This window comes from Corapipo altera, unplaced genomic scaffold (assembly GCF_003945725.1).
Source record: "Corapipo altera isolate COAL_440 unplaced genomic scaffold, ASM394572v1 100, whole genome shotgun sequence".
Taxonomy (NCBI): Eukaryota; Metazoa; Chordata; class Aves; order Passeriformes; family Pipridae; genus Corapipo; species Corapipo altera.
In genome coordinates, this window is record NW_020884952.1 from 804,235 (window position 1) to 823,636 (window position 19,402).

General features: G+C 39.2%; 1 protein-coding gene across 4 annotated transcripts in view; it reads left to right on the forward strand.

Annotated features, from left to right (window-relative positions):
• The window catches only part of IMMP1L (inner mitochondrial membrane peptidase subunit 1), a 32,352-nt gene that overhangs the window by 10,671 nt on the left and 2,279 nt on the right, over positions 1–19,402 (forward strand). Inside the window, exons 1-8 of one of the 4 annotated variants that reach the window (XR_003530889.1) lie at positions 1,394–1,460; positions 3,093–3,234; positions 3,993–4,081; positions 4,633–4,759; positions 12,982–13,109; positions 13,552–13,628; positions 13,838–13,880; positions 16,747–16,857. Coding sequence is in view for 2 of the 4 variants with exons in the window: in XM_027663315.1 (XP_027519116.1) it covers positions 3,130–3,234; positions 3,993–4,081; positions 4,633–4,759; positions 12,982–13,109; positions 13,548–13,551 (453 nt within the window). In the remaining 2 variants the exon portion in view is untranslated. Of the gene's footprint in view, positions 1–1,393; positions 1,461–3,092; positions 3,235–3,992; positions 4,082–4,632; positions 4,760–12,981; positions 13,110–13,547; positions 13,629–13,837; positions 13,881–16,746; positions 16,858–19,402 lie in introns of those variants that run through there. The other 3 variants (XR_003530890.1, XM_027663315.1, XM_027663314.1) reach the window with 3 other exon arrangements.

The following is a 19,402-nucleotide window of genomic DNA, read 5'->3' on the forward strand; positions in this document are numbered from 1 at the left end:
GGAGTCCGCTGGCTGCTAAAACAGCAGCTGCATGTGGATTTGACTTCTTTCAGGTGAAGCGACTTCCAGTCATTTGGAAAGGATGGGATAAAAAGGAACCTTGGTGATAATTTTGATGTCTGCAAGATTTAGTACCAATGTAATGGGATTATCGGTAACACCTTCACTGCAGAAAAAGCCACCTGGCGCTGTAACTGGCAGCGACTGAGAACTAATCCTTTCCCATCTCTTGGATGTCATTCATGAGGCTCAAAGTGATTTCTGCCCTGCTAGCTGTGATTAATTTTATAAACAAACAAACAAACAAAAAAATCAAATGATGAAAGCACAGGCTATGGAAGGAGAAGGGAACAGAAGATAATAGTAATTACATTTTGCATTTTATTTGCTGCGGGGGATAAACTATACTGTTCTTCTAAAATAACCAGATTGTGTCCTCTGTGATAAATATGGATGTAACCTTTTTTAATCAGTGTCTATGTTCAGCATAAAACCAGTGTCTATTCCAGTACAAATTTTTCAGCTACCTGCTATACGATAGTAGGTAGTACCTGGAAGTAATTACAGTAGGTTTTAGGCCACTAGTTCTGTGATAAGGATGTTTATCCAGCTGATCCATTAAGTTTTCGAGGGGCCTGTGACTTAAATAATTTGTTTTATTGTGCTTAATGGTCTCATGCTCGATCAGGTGGAGTTGCCTGCTGATGGCACTTTGTGTTAAAACTGTGATGTGGAAAAACGTTCAGCTGTTTACCCTCTTGTGATCAACAGCATGGTATTGTTTTCAAAAGGTACTGATACAAAGTTTGCAGAGGAAACAATTATATTTTGCTGATGCTTAAGATAATTTTTTTGTATGGGTTTTTTTTAATAAACTAGTTTTTTCTGGTGTGGTTTTTTTTTTTTTTACTAGGCTTGCTCTTCCTGCAACATTCACTTATTGACTTGAAGTCGTTACTTAAAACGACAGGGAAGCTTTCAGGATTGTAGTTATTCTGTGGAATGATGTCTAAAGATGAACCTTCACATTAAAAACACCCTCCCATCCTCTGAAGTTACCTTGTTAGGGTCAGACTGTGTATAATCTGTGTGTATATATATGTGCCTCAATTTGAAATTAACTTTCTTGAGTGGTAAACAAAAGCTAAGAATTTTTTTCATTATTATGAAATCTGATAAGCCTGAACATTTAAAAAAAAAAAATCCTTTGTAGCACATTTACAAACTGAGACTGGTGAACTCCATGTCTCAGGAGTTAAGAATTTATTTTAAGAGGAATGGGAACAAAATTCGAGAGCTCTTCACTCACGTTCTATCCTTGCTGTTGGTTTTTTACCAGGACAGCTCTCGCAGTAGGCAAAGCTCACTGTGAACCCTGTGTTTCCTTGAGCAGCTTATAAATCTATGGCTCCTCATGCAGAGCTGCTCAGAGACATCCCAGAGAAACACATGTGTTCAAGGGAACTATCCAGAAGTTTGTGTCATCCAAAATCTAGAAGGAATCAGTCGGAAACTCATTTTTTGAGATGTGTAGCAGTTATTTGTAGTTTCACAAGGAAAATATTGTAGTTACATGTTCTCTGGATGAGTGTGGTCACTGCTCATTTGTCACAATTTGATCTGCACACTCTGGGCATTGCAGTGCTTGGTTTATACAATTCATGTTTACCTGTGACATCCACAGGTGCCTGAACTCTGTACTGTCTTAATATATGAGTATAAGGTTTCTGAGTAGCATGGAGTAAAACTACAGGCTGGTTGTGCAGTATTTTTCTGTCTGAACTGAGCAGCAGTGTGAGGCTGCCTTTCTAGCAGGTGCTGTTGAGAAGTATTGATGATGGGCTTCTCTCAAAGCATAGTTGTGGTCATAAATTCACACTTCTCGTGCAACTCAAATTCATCTGCTGTCACTCAGCCTTCCTTTTCTCACCTGTAACATGTTTTTAGTAGAGTTGTGCAAATAAAGCTGTGCACTGTTAAATTGCTGTCTTTAATTAGTGAAACATCACGAAATGTAGAAGGGGATGTCTTTACTTCATTATTAAATGGAGCATATTGTACAAACACAGCATTTTTCTCTTTCTTTTTTGCTTTTTAACATACTCTATTGGCTTAGCAAACTATTGACTCAGTAAATCAGGGAAATCTTGCAGTGGTTTTCATTCATGGTAAGGCAATACTGAGTTTAGGGGGGCATGTTTCTTGCAGAATGTAAAACTTGCTTCAATTGCTTCAGTATATCTGTTTTCTACTTCCTTAAGATACATATATGTAACTGTCCTAACAGTTTGGGCTAAGGAAACATTTTAATTAAATTAGCATTGCAGGAATAGGATCTCCTAATCAGAGTTGGACTTGAATGTTTGAGGGAGGGGGTCAGAAGATATTTGCAGTCTAATGTGCTGCAGAACTTATGCCATGGTACCATAGCTAAGAACAAAAAGAGCTAATGCCTTATTTTTATATGCAACTGTTTTGGTAATGTAGTCAAAGGAAAGCTCTGCTTCACCTCCAGAACTCCAGAACTATCAGATATCCCAACTTTTCCTGTGATACCCTTACTTAGGCAAGCCATTCAGGACTCCCTTTTTCTTATTTTGTCTAGTTCTTCAAGCCTTTTTTCATTTGCTTGGTCACCAGGTTGCTTTTAAAGTTTTTGTTGACTGTTTGATTGCTCCACTTTTCTGTGAATGTGATTTCAGTTGTTTGAATCGCTTCAGATGGTTCGGTGCTGCTTTATTTTGCCGTTAAGTTTTTAATGCTGGTGCTTTAGGGAAAACAGCAATCCAAGTTTCCCTGTCTTCACATGATTAAAACAACTCCATCAGGTGTTATTAAATAAAATAACTGCCTCTGAGTGACAGTGTGCTCAGCTGAATGTGACAAGCTGGTGAGAGGGGTCTGCGTGGTAAATGAAAAACTTCGCGATGGCTTTTGAGTTTCAGCTGTGTTCATCCCTTCACATATATCTGATTATCTGCTAGTTTTATCACCCTGCTTTTTTTTAATACTTATGTTAGATGCATAAGATAGGTTTGTAAATGTCAGATGGCTTGTTCCCAGATGAGTGACGTTCTTCTCTTTCCCTGCAGGCCGGAGCCAGCGGAACGACGACGGGAACGCTGTAGGATGCTCCGCGATGTCCTAGGGAAAACCTGCCGGTTTCTGGGTTACACTGTGCAGTATGGCTGCATAGCACACTGTGCCTTTGAGTACCTTGGAGGAATTGTTGTGGTAACTTTTCATTTTCCTGACATTTTAAAGAAGATGAAACTGTAATACTGAAATTGCCCTATGTGATCGCGTCAGTATTTCAAATTTATCGATCCTTTTGGAACCATTTTCAGAGCATGATTAGTAAATGCCTATTTTTTGGGGGGCAGGTCCAACCTTTATGAAAGTTATTTCTACTTAGGGCATTCATATTTTTTGATGCCTTATTGCTTGAGACATCACTGAAGGAAACGGGAAACTATCATTAATCATTTTGCAGAGAGTACATCCTGTGAGAAAGACTGCAGTCACCAATAGGAAATGCTCTTGTTTCCAGCTCTGGCCAAATTTCTGGGTGTTTTATGCTCCTTCCCTTTCTTTTCCAGCAGATACTCCTGCTGGCCATGTGGGAGTGTGGCTGTGAGCTGCTCTTGCAGCTTCTGTGATGATTCTGTTTTACAGAGGCTGAAGAAAGGGGTAACGTGGCAGAGCTTCGAGTGCTGCTCCTCATAATTTCTTAGAGTCCCTAGGGACCCATAGCACCCAGCACAGTTCAGGACCAACCCCAAGCAAATCTGGAGCTGTAACACAGTTAGAGGTGCTCTGGGGGCTGTACTCAGCTTTTAAATGTATCGTGTCCCTTGGAGGATCTCAATTTTTAGTTGTTCTCTACATTATCTTTTCTAACGTATTAGCAAATAAATTAAATATTAAAGTATTTCAGATAAAAATAATTTGAATTAGTAATTTTTTTTTTCTCATTTCTTTTTAATTTTCAGTGTTCTGGACCTTCAATGGAACCAACCATTCAAAATTCTGATGTTGTGTTTTCGGAGAACCTGAGCCGCCACTTTTATTGCATCCGAAAGTACGCTCCTGGATTTTCCATCCCCTTGGCCAGAGCTTGCCAGTAACCACATTCCATCTGTCCTTTATTTTTCCTATATTTTTCTGCTTCTAAATTGTAACTTTGCCTTGTGTTTGATGGAGGGTTAAAGTTATCAGCACATACAGCCCATCAAACAACTTGTCAGAATTTAGGATAAAATCTACGTCACTTTTACAGCTTTGTCCAAAAAATGGAGAAAATCCCTTTTTCCCCCCACCAAGGCAATTCTATTGTGTGACTGTAACTTCTCCTCTAAGCATTTTTGTCTCACTTGAAAAGCAAGCTCTAGGTATTACTGTCCTTAGGTTGTAGTCTTAAATATTTCATAAATGATCTAAATAACACAAAGAACTCTGTGTAAAACGACACCCTGAGTAAAACCGAAGAAACCAAAATTGTAGACAAGAATTTTAAACAGAAGGGAACATATCTGTTTGGATATTTTTGGTGTATACCCCTTGATACTCTTGTACTCAGCCAAACAGTTTGTGCTTAGAGTTCTTCTGTTTGTTTCTGTTTTTTCATCTCAGAGGAGATATTGTAATTGTGAAAAGCCCAAATGACCCCAAATCAAATATCTGTAAAAGAGTAATTGGCTTGGAAGGGGATAAAGTCTGCACAAGCAACCCTTCAGATTTCCTTAAGAGTCACAGCTATGTAAGTATTAGAGTTTCTTGCTTTGTAAATTAATGATTACTTAAGTAGGCCTGCTAGTCTGTAAAGGATTTGCAATATTTGAGTATCATCATAAATCATAAATTACGACATTCATAAATTATTATTTCTTCTTTTATATGTACAGTAAAATGTTGTAATTTTAAACTCTGTGTATGGCAGGCTGTCTTTCTCAGTGCCTTTTGTCTCTGTAGGAAGTGTGGGCAGATAATATTTTTGCTCTGCCCTTTGCTTAGGTCTTCTTCCCTGGAAGAATGCTCTGAAATTCTCTGCATAAAGGGCAGTACAGGTGGCAGACTCCAAGGCTTGTTCTTCAGGCAAAACTGTTCATGTATTTTAAATGCTAAGAAGTGAATATTTGCCTCTGCAGTAGCTTTGAGATTTTTTCAAAATTACACTTTAGTGTATGTCTCTATATTTCAATATTTCAATGTAATAATATTTTAATTTTCCTGACTATGGTTGGAAAAGCAGTAACTTTCCCAACTTGTCCAAAAAGCCAGGTAACAAGATGAAATGAGAAGGGGAAAATAACCTTAATGCTCACTTGTCCTTCTGCAGATATACTTCACAGAAGCTTGGAAAGATCTGTGACAGAAATGTTTTCAGCAACTTCTTTTTAGGCTGTCATTAGAAAAATTCTCAGGAATCATGATCACAGACAAATGGGATCCCTTTAAAAAGGGTTTTTCTTGTCCCCAAAGCGTGTTTGACCGTTACCTCTGTTCAGCACCTTGTGGAGCCAGCAGATGTTCACAGGTGTTCTGACTCTTAAAAGAAAGATATTGTGTTGCCCTTTCATCCAGTTCATCCTCATGATCAGAAGGGGAGGACAGAACATTTAGTTTCTCCATAGATCAAATTGTGTTAACTGTTCAACCAAGTAAAAATCTACAAAAACCCCCAGACACCAACCCACCTTTCTTACCAAGCTGAAGAAATTCTCTGGCTCTGATGGAACTAGTCATTGCCATGAAATTGGAATTTCCCAGAGCACACCAACCTAAAATGGAAACCTGGATTCTGTGTACACTGACAGAAGACACAAACTGAGTTTCTCTGAGCATCTTGTTCCTCACTTGTCTTAGTCTTGAAAAGGAAGTTCAGGAAAGATTGGTTCTTAACAAGGATGTCAGCTTTTCTGGAAACCCTGAAGTAACCAAATGAATACCCAGCAGAACAATTTCTGCCCGAGGTGCAAGATTCCTTGTCTCCAGTTTTAAGCCATCATGTAGGGAGAAGGAGTGGATGGGGAATGCAGAGTCCATTTCCTGTTTTCATCCAGGCTAATGTATGGAAATACAACAGAGCTTTTGTAATTCTTACATCATAAATTGTATCTAGGGGGAGAAAGGATCTAAATGGAAATGCTTTCGTTGTTGCTGCGTATCTGTTTTCCTCCTGTGTTTAGTGGTTGAAAAGGTAGATCTTTCCATCTGTTCAGGACATGGTTCCTTTACAGAAGAGCATATTCTCAACATAGATATCTGCACTTTATGTTCATAGCTGAGGCTGAATTATTCACTAATTGTTCTTGATGGGGAGGGGGAAATGATACGTGTCCATGTTTAGGCAATTACCTAATCACATTCCTTATTTCAGTGAATCACTGTGCTGTGCACTTTGAATTCAAACACAAAATTCCTCAAAGCAGTAGTAGCAGCAGATGCACAGAGAGCTGGCTGTTTGTTTTGTTGATACTTGCCTGAGTTGGGTTTTTGAAAAAAAGATTGCCTGAACTGAGGAGAGGCCTCAGCTAAGATTCCAAATGGCCAAGAGTGCTGCCTGGGGGGGTCTGTCTGCCAGGGAAAGGTAACACTGCAAGCACTCCTGAGGTGAGGAAAGCCTAGGAAGTATTGTGAGTTTTGTTGTTCATATTTGGCTACTAACTGCTTTTTTTTTCAAATGAGAAATCTCCCGAGTGGGGTGTGAATGCTGTGACTCCAAAGTGTTTAAGGTCAGAGGATTCCTTGTTTTTATTACTGTGAACTGCTCAGCTTTCCTTGACTACTTGTCTCCCATTTTGGGGAGTGGTAGTGAATAGTTACTGTCATGTTTGCAGACTTATTACAGTAAATATGAAGCATCAGGTGCCAGAAATATTACCAACTTAGGCAGCTCAAGCCTCTGCCTCGTTCTGTGCTGGTGTTTGGTTAGGTTTTGGGTTTTTTGCTGCTGGTTAGGTTTTATGAGTTAGCCAGTTACTGGAGATGGCAGAATAATGGCAGTATGATGTAAATGCAGCTGAGGGTGAAATTACCTCTAAGCAGCTGCTTCTCTTGCCTCCCTGAAAGGAGAATCCTTATAGTCATGATAGCAGGAATTGTGCTTTGTACTGTCAGCATTAGTGTTGGCATGTTTTACAGATTTTAAGTTAGGGATGCTTGTGCTTAGAAGCACTGTCATGCACAATTCTTATTTTGAAGCCTAAGAGGATGCCAAAATCAGATCTACATCCAATCCTGGTTCATTCATGGATTTACTTCTCAGCATGTCTTGTATGTGATAAATGTAATATAGATACAAGAGCAGAGAACTGTTTACAACTTACTCTCTGTAAAATTACACGGATGAGATACTTTTTTGCTGCAAACAACCTGTAGATTAAAGAAAAAAACCCACCAACCTAACACAACAAACCAACCTTCCAGGCTATAATAAAAATGAGACAAACAAAAAAACCATACATAAGTTGAATAAGTTGTTCTGAAAAGTGGTATTTCAGTTGAGTAGAAATGCAGTATAGCAGTGGCAATGATGTGAAAGTCTTTACAGTGGTAGAAAAAATACTTTTGCTGCTATACTTAACTGAAGCTGTTATTTTTGTCAGAGTGCACTAAGTGTAAAGCTGTACCAAAAAGCTGTCTTGGACAGAGTTGTTGGATTACAAGATGATGGAACTAATCCCACATATAAAACTGATTGGTATAAATTAACCATGTGCTTAAATTACAATTTAAGTACATAAGAAATGTCTTTTCTTTGGACTCTTCATGGTACATGATGCTTCATATGCTAGAGGTTGCAGTTTGGCTGTAGAATAATAATAGGGGAAATCTTTCTGTTTATGTGAAAAGTATAATGAAATTACTTTCCTGAATAAGCTGCTATAGTATTACAAAGTTAGGAAAATGTACTTGTCCTTTTTGTTGATATGTGGTTTGGACTGTGAGCATTAGGCTGGCAGCTTTGCTGGGCTCTTTTGGTTTTTATAAACATTTATAAATAGAGGCAAGTGTATTTGCTGTAATAAACATTTAAGGATGCCTAATGTATTTTTACTGTATCAGAAGCAATGAACCCAAAAGTTAAAAAGGTAAACAACTCATTTTTAGGAATGTGGTATTCAGAACTAGTTTCAATTATTACAAAATATCTTCACTGATTTATTAATTTAACCATAAGAACTAAATAATAAGGATTAATAAGGAAATCAATACAAGAACCCCCTGAAATGGTCTTAAAAAAACCCCCAAAACCAACAGCTGAAAGGTTATTTTTCATATTTGGCCTTCTATTTCCTGTTTTGAGAAGTCTTAATACAGATCCAGGTTTATATTTCAGATGGAGTATCCTATTGTTATATTTGAATTTGTTTTAATGCCATTTGCTTTAGCTTTAATTTCTTCAGTGCCATATGTTCTTGTGCTGCAGCTCCTATTTACAAGCTGAAAAAGTGAGGGGGAAGCCATCAGATTAAAACAGCTTGTGTGTCATAAACCACCAATATGCTGAGCCTTTGTGTCACTTAAACAAAAGTAGTCCCTAATAATGTCACTTAATAGAGCCGGAGTCTGTAAATAAGGAACTGCCTTTTGCAAGTCCTGGTGATAAAAAGCTGCCATACAAATCCATATCTCAGCAACCCTGTGCTGGTGATCAATCACAGCTCAGCACTAATGCTGGGAGTGTGGCTGAGGGGGGGAGTGTGTTTACCTTGTGCTGAAATGAGGTTCACTGCGGAGATGGCATCCCTGCATCCTGGGGTGTGCTCCAGAGCTAACAGCGTGCCCAAGATAATGCATCTCCCTGTGTTTGCACATCACACAAGTGGTCTTGCAACAGCACTATTAACTCTTAAAACAGTCCTTGTCACACGCAGTAAGAATATTATGTGGGTACTAAGAATAACACAGTGCAAACACCACACTATCATAATCACTAGACAGTTCTACGGGTTTGGGTACACCGTGTAAGACACTGAAAAGTGGTTTGATGGTTCAGGGCACTCAGTGCCATTGATAGTCTCTTTAAAATAGCCTGAATAGCAATTAAAAATAAACTTATCAAAACTCTAGTTCTTTTTTCCTTTGTTCTAAGTATCTTAATAGCTCAGTTACACGGATGGTTTAGTACATCAATAAGGTAAGTTTTAATTGTTGTTGACCAGGAGAAAGAGTAAGAAATTTCCTTTCTCCTTCTCCTTAGTTCTAGTGTTCCAGAGGCCTGAGAGAAAGTTATGCCATAATTTTAACCAGTGGCTGTGCTAAATGTCTGGTGGGAGAGGAGACCTAATTTGCAATATTTGTTTGATTTGCAAATCTGTTCAGTTTGCAGATCACTCCATGTCCCAGTACAGAGAGTTCCTGACTCAAGCTGATCTTGAAACTTCTGAGCAGTAATTAAAGATCGAAACTCTGATTTGTCAAAACTAAATTACTGAAGGGAAAAGAAACACAAAGAATTTTATTTTATCAACCTACTTCCCAACATTTCCAGGGTTTCTTCTGCTCAGGTGGATTGGTCTTTGTGCCTTTGCAGTTTTGGTTTTGACATTTCAAGAACATACGAGTAGCGGGACTTGACACGACAGCTCTGGTGCTGTTCAGCAGAGCTCAGCCAGGTCTCTGTGGGGTCAGGGAGGAGGGCAGTGTCTGCACCATGGCTTGGGCACAGGGCAGCAGAGAGAGGCTCCTCAGTGAGTGAGCCCCCACCGAGGTCTCTCACATCCTTGTCCAACAGCTCTTTCTCCCCCACTGTCTGAACCAAGAGGAGGCAGCTGCACTATCAGCTGGTCTTGAGTGCAGGCCAACTGCAGCTCTGCCACTGCCCCCCTGCTCCTGTGCAGCCAGTTCATCCCTGAAGGAAAACCTTAGAGAAATCTCCTCCGTGATTCTGAGGGAAAATTGTTCCAGGGTGACTCATTTCTGCATTTATAGCACTAGATGTTTTTGCTGTGTGGAAATGCAGAATACAGATCTGTGCTGGTCAGATCAGTTTGAACCTTCAGGATTTCATGATTCTGTTATTCCTCTGCTCAGAGCTCAGTAATCGCTTTTTGGGAGCTGCTCAGGATGATCTAACCAACTACTCGAGCAGTGAAGCTTCTGAGCACAAGTTTTGGGGTGACTGTCCCAGCTGTGCAGCAGAGATTCAGGTCCCTGCTCTGGAGCTGGCAGACAGTACCTTTAAGATTCCTTCCCCCTGCTCCTGGGATTTGTGAGCCACTGTTGCCTCTGGGCTGACTTGCAGATCCCTGTGTGAGGAGTGGCTTTGCCCAGGCCATGCCAGCAATGCTGGTGGGTTCTGTGTTTTAACCAGTGACTTCCAGTTGGGGTTTGAACCCACAGGTGTTTTTTTTTGTTGTTCTCAAACCTATACTTTTGGATGACCCTGTTAACATCATCTGGTTTCTGGAGAAGAAAAGAATCAAATCCTTCTTAATTATTGCTGTGAGAAAGGTCTGTGCAAACTGCTAAGTAATCTTTGCTGGATTTGTAATCAATATTTTCTTCCAAAGTACTGATCTGCTGTAAATCTAGAAAGCTAATTAGTGATGAATCACTGCCATGTTCTGAATTTGTTTTAGGAGTTCCTAAATGTAGCTAGATTTGGGTTTGAAAGTTTTGACCTATGAACATGAACAAGTCAGTTTGAATTTTAACTGATAATAGTTTTAGAAAAGGAAAGATGACTAATAATTTCAATTTAGAGTTGCAGCTAGAGATTTTAAAAATCAGATGTATAGCTTTTCAGGCTGATTCAGATCTGTGTGTTTAACAGTATGATCTAGATCATGTGAGAATATTTATGGAAGTAAAGTAACCAAAGCATGTGAGGGCTTGAATTATTATTATTTGGAAACTTTTGCAACAGGTAAAAAGTGGTCCTGAGAGAAATCAGATATTTTTCTCATTTGACTGGCATAGATATTTCTGATGTGAAAATTCTGTGGCCTTTCCTATTAAGCAGTGAGTGCAGTGATCAAACCTTTTAAGTTCCAAGTAGCTCAGGAACAGCAGTAGCTATTTGTACATTACACAAAATTAAGAAGGAGCAACAGTGGTTAAAAACCAACCATTCAAATAACCAGTGAATGCTTTGGCAGGTTACTGTAACAGGTTCCCCAAATTTTTGTTACAGAACAACACTCAGCTGGTGTGCTTGCATGGGAGAGAAAAATGTCTTATAAATTCAAGTCTAAGTGGATATCCCTCAGTTCCCTTGTAGTTTATGGGTTAGGATGAAAGGTTATGTGGTTTTAATATTGGTTAATAAGTAATTTCAAAACTGACAAGATAGACAAGTCTTCATATATTTTTTAATAAATCTTCTATTAAAATAAAAAAATGACAATACAGAGAATGAATTTGTAAATATTTAATCACAGCGAATTCAATTTCTGTATAAAAACCCATTAGTGTTTCATTGTCATCCTAATTTCTTCTTTTTAATGTGAGTATTTAAACAAACTGGGCCAAGTACATTATGTCTTATTCATAAGCAGCTTAAACTGTCCAGTAGTAAAAGGAAAATGCTAAACTTTTTGGAAGTACCTGTGAATTTAAGGTCGATTCATTCTGTTCCATCCTTTTAAGAATTATTAAATTCCAGGTATTTCAGCCTTTAAGTGATACATAGAAGATGTTGATTTAACATCTGTTTAAGTTCCAGTGTGGTTGCTACAATGTCATGGCTTTTTCAGCACAAAAAAGTAAATGTAAATGCTTGTGCTGATTTTGAAAATGTTGAGCTAATTAATGTTGCTGGGTTTTGTACAGATGGCAACCTTAATATGAACAACATTTATGATAAGCCTACAGAAACAGTGCCTAGAGCAACTGGATCATTAAAAAAAGGATTTGTTAAGCATTATTCAGTCTTGGTGCTGAATTAATAAATAAAGGATTAAGGAATAGTTATGTGAGACTTTAAGTACAGAGCGATAAAACAAACTCCCACATTTCTATGGTGTATATTTTATCCTAACTAGATGCAATTTACTTAAATAAGGCAATTTAATCAGTATTTAGTAAATTTGTCATTCGATATTGTAGAATCTTTCATCATATTTCACTTTAATCAAGAAAGGTAACACCTGTGGTTTATTCACAAAAGCTTCTTTTGTTCAATGAACACCCGCAGGCCATGAAGCAATTACATTTGTTGCTTGTACCAAAGTAGGAGGCACTTAAATAGACCTTAGTAGGGATAGATGAGAACTTGCAGACTTTATTCTTTTGTCCAGCACTGAGATTAGTTCTTATCGTAGCTCAAGAAGGAAGCCTCTGAACTGAAAAGAAAAGATGGCAATGATTTAAAGTTCTTCTTAAGTTTGAAACTTTGATATTGCTGGAGGTGATGTGAATACCTGTGACCTTAGGAAAGTTCAGACTTCGTCTGCTCCCAGCTGACTGCACGTGCTGATGTGCCTTGGGATTGCAACAGATTTCGTGTTTATACGTCCCCAAAAACCACAAACAAAAACTGCACCAAAACGAAAAAACCCAAACCACAGAAGCCTGTCTTCGTTTACTTGGGTTTGGGGGTATTTTTGAGGCAGATAATTTAATCTGTTAATTTTATTTGCAGTATATTAGTTTTCCAGTATGCCTGTGAATGCAGCACAGGGTTTGGTGTCATGTAAAGCTACCAGAAGAGTGTAATTATTTGGTGATTCCCCTTCCCCATTTCATTAATGTTTCATGCTTTAAGTGTGCATCAAATACCTGCCCTGTACTTCAGTCTTGCCACTTTAACTGAGTAAATTCCAAGAGCTCTGCAAATTTAACCAGTTTGTCGCAGGGAAAGATGTTTATTTATCTGAGGTGAAAGGTGTTTATTTATCTGAAGCTGCTGCTTCAAGCTCAGTTGTTCTCAGGGATAGTCTTGCTCTCCTGGTCTGTCTGCTCCTGTGCTGGAGCCTGGGAAGGGAGAAGAGGAGAGTCGTGTCTGATGGTGTCTTTTATTCCCACATGTATAAGCTGCCCCACAGACAACCGGTTCTGCCTGAGAACTGCTGCTCCTTGGAAATAAATCCTCGGATAATCTGCACAAAACCAGAGGCACAGGGGTTGCTCAGGCAAAGGGAGGAGTCTGCAGACAATCAGAGGTAGCTTTTTGCATGAACCTGCCCTGCTGAGGACTTGCTGGTTCTGCATGTGACCCACTGCTCTTGTGAGAATTCAGTTGTTGGGCTCGTGAGACTTTCACATCTTAGTTCTGGCCTGTGTGTGTGTGTGGGAGAACAGAAACATTTCCTAGCCCAAGTTAATGCTTTTCCCATTTGTCACTGTGTTTTTGTATCCACAGTCCCTCTGTGTGCAGTAGTGGCAACTGTGATTTCAGTTGCACTCCTTGGATACAAATAATTTTGTCCATGTCCTGTAGATACCAAAATGCAGGGCTGTGAATTGTCACACAAGTGGCTTTCCCTTTGCCTTGGGTTTTTGGCAGCAGCAGCCTATTGGTGTGTAATTAAAATACTCTTACTAAAAATACAGGTTTTCAACAGTTCATGTTTTTCTTTGATTAATGTATCTTGTTCCAGCTAGGCTTGCACAACTTTGCAGTGTTTTAGATTGGGTCCTGATTCTGCAAAGGTTGATACTCAAACTGAACTTTATTCCATGTGAGTAATTCCACTGAGATCAGTGATGTGGTGTAGAAATGGCTTGGGGCATAAAGCCTTAAGGGATTCTGGCTTTAGTCTTTATTTCAGAGGGGTTTAAACAACTTTTGTTTGATTTTTTTTTTTTTAATTGTTATGGTCTGTCACTGGTATTTGGTTTTACATTTTCTAGTAATTCTTGTGATTTTTCTTGCTTGTCTTAATACCAGGTTGTAGTGAAGTGCTTAGATGGTGGACAGACACCACACAAAGGTATTACAGTGCATTATCTCTAGATGGATCATACACTGTGACAGTGCCCTAAACGACAAATTTGGAGGTATAGGGGCCTGTCATACCTTCCACGGAGAAAAAGTTACCTTAAGTGGTGAATTTCAGGATGTAGGAAGATACTTTACTGCAAATGTTCTACCTGGAATGCAAACTGTAAACATCTTGTGTAGACAAGTAATTATTCCTAGTGTTGGAAGTAGTGCTATGCCATTGCTGGCAAAAGCAATTGATTGTATTTTTCATACCTTTGGAGCACGGCAGAAAAATGGGAAGTGTTCTAGGAAGTGTTTGGATATACCTGAGTTATGAGTGGGTCTTTATTTTAGGTGATAAAAGATGAGCTTCACATTCTGCCTGTGAATTTGGGGAAGTGAGAAAGCAGAGGAACCAGTACAGCTGGGAGTGGAACAGAAGTGATGCTTTTTCAGTAACATGAAATGTTAAACTTGGTTTGCCTTTTATATTTAATGAAAAAACCTCTCCCTTTCATAGTAATTCCTGCTTCTCCTGTGTGTATGTTTGCTGGGATAGCATTTCCCAGTGGCAGTAGTTTGATGGATGGCTTGGAATTCCAGTAGATGCTGGACCAGGAGTTTGCATCAGAAGGGTCAGGACACTGCTCTGTGTTGTGATATACACCTGAAAAACAAACCCCTGTAAGGTGTTGACACAGGGTGGGTACACTGCAAATAAGGGAAGATGAATATCCAACTAACCTGCTGGACATCCCAGCTAGGCTGTGTACCATGGAATTTCGGAGGAAAATGGGAGTCAGTACATTCTCAAACAGAGACCTACCAAAAATATATGTCCATGTGTGATGAGATGTATATTCCACACAGTTCCTTTGACTCTGGATAGAGTCTTTTTAAATTTTATTTATTTTAAATTGACTTCTGGTTGGGTTTTTTTGTTTGCCAGTCTGCTTGGGTGAGAGGAGGGCCAAAGTCAGGAAGCTGAAAACCAGCTGGTCTTCCCAGAGGAAGGCCTTCCATGCATGTGCCAGCAATCTGATAAGCCTACAAAATAACAAAGGTGACAGACAAGCTGAATCTGGAATTCCTGTATGGAAGGAGTGGGAGAACAAGAAGTAAAGGAGCTTGATTGAACTAGTGGATCAGTTTAAAACAAAGGAGGTGGCCTTCCTTTATACAGGACACTCTGCAAGGAGACCAGTAGGTTTCCAAAGGGTTTAGACATATTGCTGGTCTGCAGCTCCACTGTAGATTCTAAAATGAGGAGGTTTGTGCCCTCTGACAAGCCTGAAGCACCTTTCCTGGCTGCCAGAGAAATACAGGGAGATGGACATGTGCTTTCCATGCTCAGTATCCCATTTTGCCACTATCAGAGACAAACCACTGGTTCTCAATCCGTAGTTTATACATTTGCCACAGCTCAGCAAAGGGGCTCTGGGAATAGTGTTCCATCCTTGGATCCTGCTCTGGTAACACCACATGGGAACATGGCTAAGCAGGAGCCTAAAAGGCTCATTAAAGACAAGGTTCCCAAGAAGTGTTCCCTGGCCAGACACCTCTGAGTACAAATCACACTCTAGCTACATTTTCCTCAAATGGGGGACGTGGGTTTTTACAACCAGACTTTACACCAAGAGTGGCACTTCATTTTGTTTAGTCTCTTATCCATGGATTCTCTTTATGTAGACTGTTGTATCTATGAGTCTGTGTGGCTTAATTCTAAAACATTCATGTTTATACTGCTCAAACTCTGAGCTTCACTTGAAATAATTTATTTATTTAGCTAGTTTCCATATTTTTTTCTGTGATTTGTGGTATTAATAATGTTTCAAGTACATACGTGGTTTTGGAAAAACGTATACTAGTTTAAAGTCCATATTAAATATTATCTAGATTATGTTGCTTCTTTTAAATTTTTGGCCTGGTTTAGAATTTTAGAAACAAAACCCAATTAGAATTATTGAGGATTTTATTTGGTAATTTATAAGAGGTTATTTGTATCTGAAATCAAGAAAACGTGACGAAATAGTGTTTTCCCTTCCAAGCAGAAATCTTAGTTTAAGACTTATAGGAGCAACTTTTTCATATCTGAAAGCTTTATACTCTCATTTAGGTAACTAATACAGCTCTGTTGCTATTTCTCATTTTGTCATTGAGTCAGCCAGTGAATGCCATGAATCTATGGTATGTAATATAGTTAATGCATAATATATATGGGCAATGAAAGGTCTTTGTCATATAGTATAAGGTCACCATCATTAATTTTCAAATTATAAAAAGGGATTTGCTGTTTTGTGATCATCATTATTGCAATATAATGTGTTGTGGATTCTGCCTGCACATAGAATGAACTGTGATCTTAATTAGAACTTTGACAAGCCTACTCCGATAAAATGATGAGATTATTCGTAATTGATGTCACAATCAATTACCAGTTAGTTCATCATGAATCTACTAACAGGTCTAGCCTTGGTGCTGGCCCCAGGATGTTGATGAGTGTGTGGCTGCCCTGTTCATGCTGTTACTGCGACAGGAGGGCAGATTTTCAGTCAACATCCTAATGACCTCTTTTGAAGTCTATTAAATTAATGACCCTGTCACATTGGTCTAACCTCTTACATCTTCATTTTGGATTTTTTGTTGCAAACCATTGGTTTTCGAGCACATGATAGAACAGATACTTTGGAGCACTCCTTCTCATCCCTCCAAATCTGGCAGTGTGTCTTACTGGATTCGCTGAAAAATTAGTTCATTACACAGTCCTGAAATACAGAGCTCAGAAATCAGAAAATACGGTGGTGTAAGGCAAACTGTGCTTAATACCATTCTGTTCTGTTTTCTTATTACATTTCAATCTTGCTTAACCATAGGTGCCTAAAGGACATGTTTGGTTAGAAGGTGATAATCTCAGGAATTCTACAGATTCCAGGTGCTACGGACCCGTTCCTTACGGACTGATAAGAGGACGCATTTGTCTTAAGGTATATATATATATATTTGTAGTATCTAAAAATAGGTGCATTAGTACATTTTTAATGGCTAGGTGTCAGGTACTGAAAGTTGCCTCCTTAACTGCCTGACCAAAGCAGATGTGGAGGAAAGCATGGACACACCAGCCACTTGCTGTAAAAGGATAACTCAACAACGACGGGGTTTTTTGGAGGGAGGACTTGTGAGTAGCACCCTGAGCACTCTGCTCTGAAAGCTGAATGAATTATTTCACAAGCAAATCCAAACCTGATAAAAACACACACACACCCCCTACTGCACAGATATACATTCCATCCTTAGTTTGATTCTTGCCTCTGGGCAAGAGAAGGGCATCTCTGTATTTGTATTTGCATCTCACTGTTCGTGTAGCTCTCCAGTCCAAAAATCAAAAAAGGTCCTCTTTCTGGGACTTGCAAACCTACTTTAGACATGTAGACTGGCCTTGCTGCTTTTTAAACTAAAAAAAGTGAAAAAGCTTTAACAGTGATGAATATTGTACTGTATAAACCACCAGTTCCCTCTCCTGTTTCAACAGTTCTGCAGTTTTAGGTCACACTAAATTACTTTTTCATATTATCTGCATTATTAATTTACTCTTTTACCAAAAAGAAGAAACTAACACAACTTCCTCTCAATAAAAAGTTTAAGGAAGAAGGAGTATGTATTACAGACTTATGCACCTGCTTTTAGAAAGCTGGATTTAAAATTGTTCAATCAGACCAATAAAAAAGGTTTTCTCAACACATCCACAAAACCATCATTTAACACACGCACAGGGAAGATTGGATCCTTCCAGTTTAACAGTCTTATAAATTTACAGTATTTATGAACACAGTTTGGCACTTACTTAACCTAAAAAAAACCCCAACAAAACCAACCTTGCAGCTGTTGACCACAATCAGTAATTGCTTAGTAAACCTCAAACATGTTCCCCTCAGCCCTGCTGCCAAGTTTTGTCTGACCTCTGTTCTTCCTGGCCAGCGTTTGCTCGAGTTCTTCCCTGGTGTTTACTGAGGGCTCTCTGTCCCTTCCCTGCACTGTTTGCCTTCCTGTGTACACCAGAGGGAAAAATGCTGATTCCAAATGGGGCTATTTTTATGACCCCAAGTTTTAGCTGGGATTATTAACTGCTAAGATACAAATGCAAAAAAAAAAGCAAATATGCTGACACTCCTCTTAATGAGAATGGGGTATTAATAATCTGACTGAAAAAAGATTTCTTCAGACTGATGTACAGGTATAGAAAAACTGCTGTTTGCTACTGTAAGGGGACTGTTGGCCAATACTGTATATACTGTATATACCTGTGTGTGGGGACAGCCACAATTAGTCACAGTATCTCTCCACACCAGTAGATTTGTGTCCAGCTTGCACCCCAACAAGGAAGGTGTTTGAGAGACTTCATTGAAGTGACTGTCAGGACTGAACCCTAAGTAAACTCTAAAATGAGTGGAACTTCCACACAGATAATGCATATTGAAGTACTGCTTTAGGACTTCAGAACATTGTCTGTTAAAAGAGAGAGTCAGCAATCACTTGATACTTAATCAAAATAATGATTTAACCAGATTTAATTGCCGTTGTTCTATGATGGTGCATAGAGTGGTGATTATTCATGTTTTCATGACATTTAAGTATATGGTGCTTAACAAAAGCAGAAATGAGTTTATTCTTCAAGTGAGTGTTTATAGTTTGGGTTGTTTATGGTAATTCCCATCGGAGTACAGTGATCTTGCTACTGTGTGTTGCTATTGAACATTACAGTGAAAGGCAGCAGAATTCAGTCTGCGTGGTGGGGGATGGATAATCAGGAGACCATTGGCCAAGAAACCTGTGTGTGCTTTCAGTGCAGGCTCTGGAGGTTTGGCTTCTCCTTCATGAAACACTTCTTTACTGCCTTCAGAATGGAAGCTTTTGTGGCTTTATCATAGAGTGGATTTTGGAGAAGCAGATGCCTCTCAACACTAAGTTACATTTCTAGGAACGGATGCAAACAAACCCAAGGCTAATTTGGAAGTAATTTCATGGATTTCAGCAGAAGAGAGTGAGCTTAGCCATCCTAAGTTTGTCTGGGCAGCCTGTCCTTGGTAGAACACAAATGTTTATCTGTGAAGTTTAGACAGAAGATTCTCAGTCACTGTTGGTGCCCCAGATTTAACCCACAGGGAAATAACAATATGTGATTATCTTTGCTCCTTTCCCTCCATGCCACCATGTCCAGTGCCACTCCAAGAGGCAAGTTCTTTCCATAAAGGGACCACTGAAATCAAAGCAGCTGCAAATTCAGTAAAATCCCTGGGAGTCCCACTTTGACAGAGCTCATGCTTCATCCTGTCCTAGGTAGGATATCCTGTGCATTCCCTGGATTTAGGCTCCATGTCAAAACTAGACCTGCAGTGTATCTTCAAAAGAGCTAGTTAGCCCCATTTATGCCCCGTCCATCAGATCAAATCTATCTATGTAGGCCAAACCAAAGAGGGCAAGTAGCTGCTAATTGGAATAGCCAGTCTGAGTGAACAAGTCACACTCAACTTC